At 37.8% G+C, this 1,541-nt stretch overlaps 1 protein-coding gene across 1 annotated transcript; it reads left to right on the top strand.

Annotated features, from left to right (window-relative positions):
- Positions 1–242: 242 nt before the first annotated feature.
- LOC114531829 (ATP-dependent DNA helicase PIF6-like) lies at positions 243–1,064 on the top strand. The gene has a single exon (XM_028553443.1). It carries the CDS (start codon positions 243–245, stop codon positions 1,062–1,064), a length of 822 nt encoding a protein of 273 aa, XP_028409244.1.
- The last annotated feature ends 477 nt before the right edge of the window (positions 1,065–1,541 follow it).

The following is a 1,541-nucleotide window of genomic DNA, read 5'->3' as shown; positions in this document are numbered from 1 at the left end:
ATTAAACAAAGCTAGGCTTTGGGAATTTTACGTACATCACTTGACCGGTTTGATGTACGCTGAATCCGCCACTGGGTGGGAAATCATTCATTCTAACTGGTGATCCAGGACAATTGCCACCAGTGGCAGATAAGCCTCTTTATCATGCGAAACCATCAAATGCTATTGGTGAACAAGGTTTCCAAGCATATCATATGTTTGACAAATTTGTTAAACTTACTGTAAATCAACGTGTACAAGGTATGACACCTGAACAGATACAGTTTAGAGAGTTGTTGTTACGACTTGGCAAAGGTGAGTCAACAGTCAATGACTGGGAATTACTTTTGACCCGCCAACCATCAAATGTCAGCAGTTTATGTGACTTTGCAGATGCCACTAGACTGTTCTACAGTAATGAACAAGTTGCAAACTACAATAGCGAACAACTAACAAAACTTGAGCATCCAATCGCTCATATTAATGCTCGCCACTCCTCTGCATTTGCCAAGAAGTTATCCGCAGATGACATGTCTGGTTTAGAACCTGTTGCATTTCTAGCAAAAGGTGCCAGAGTCATGTTAACCATGAATTTGTGGTCAAGTGTTGGCCTTTGTAATGGTGCTACTGGAATAGTTGTTGATATTGTCTATCAGAACAACCATCAACCACCTGACTTGCCTATTGTGGTCATTATTGAGTTTGAGAACTACAGAGGTCCTGCTTTTAATGTGGACAAACCATCTTGCGTTCCAATATGTCCAATCACTGTCTCGTCACAGTCAGAAACTGGGTTTCATGAGCTGCAACAGTTACCTCTAAGACTCGCCTGGGCTCTAACAATACACAAGAGCCAAGGATTAACTCTTCCAAAAGCTTGGATAGATATTGGTAAAACAGAAAGAACTGCTGGGGTTTCATACGTGGCCATAAGCAGAGTGAAGTTGCTTTCTTCTTGCGTCATTGAACCCATGACATACGAGCGATTAACAAGCTTGAAATCATCCGCTAATTTACAATACAGGCTTGAGGAGGAAAACCGCCTAGATCGTTTAGCACAGACTACCAACAGCAGTGCATTCTAAATTCACAAACCATATTATAGGTTTGAAATTAGACATGGGATTGTGTTATACATCCCATTAACCTTCATTTTGTGTATTATCTTTATTCTTTAATGTTAACTGTATGTTTATCATTCTATGTTATTATATTTATTATCACTGTATGTGTGAAAATATGATCATCAGCAAGTTATTTGGTAAGTTTTTTAGTACGTTTTTTACTCCACCTTCCTTTCAACATTCTTCAGCCTAAAAAATGTATTGTATTCTTAAAGTTTCGCTCTTTTGTTTTGTAGATACCTCTTTCTGGATAAAAATTTTAAGGAGTAACTGAATTAGCAAACAAAATGGCATTACTGGAGATTGGATCTTGTCAAATATATTGGAATTTAAACTGTTCAAACAATTGGATTGCAATCAATGATGAAAACACAATGAATCTGCAATACTGTTATGTACACTCATGGAAAAATACAGTTGTACGCGAAGAAAGGTGTA

This window comes from Dendronephthya gigantea, unplaced genomic scaffold (assembly GCF_004324835.1).
Source record: "Dendronephthya gigantea isolate DGI-Jeju-01 unplaced genomic scaffold, DenGig_1.0 000075F, whole genome shotgun sequence".
Lineage (NCBI taxonomy): Eukaryota > Metazoa > Cnidaria > Anthozoa > Malacalcyonacea > Nephtheidae > Dendronephthya > Dendronephthya gigantea.
Note: the sequence above shows the minus strand (reverse complement) of the source record. Positions and strands in the feature narration are given on the sequence as shown.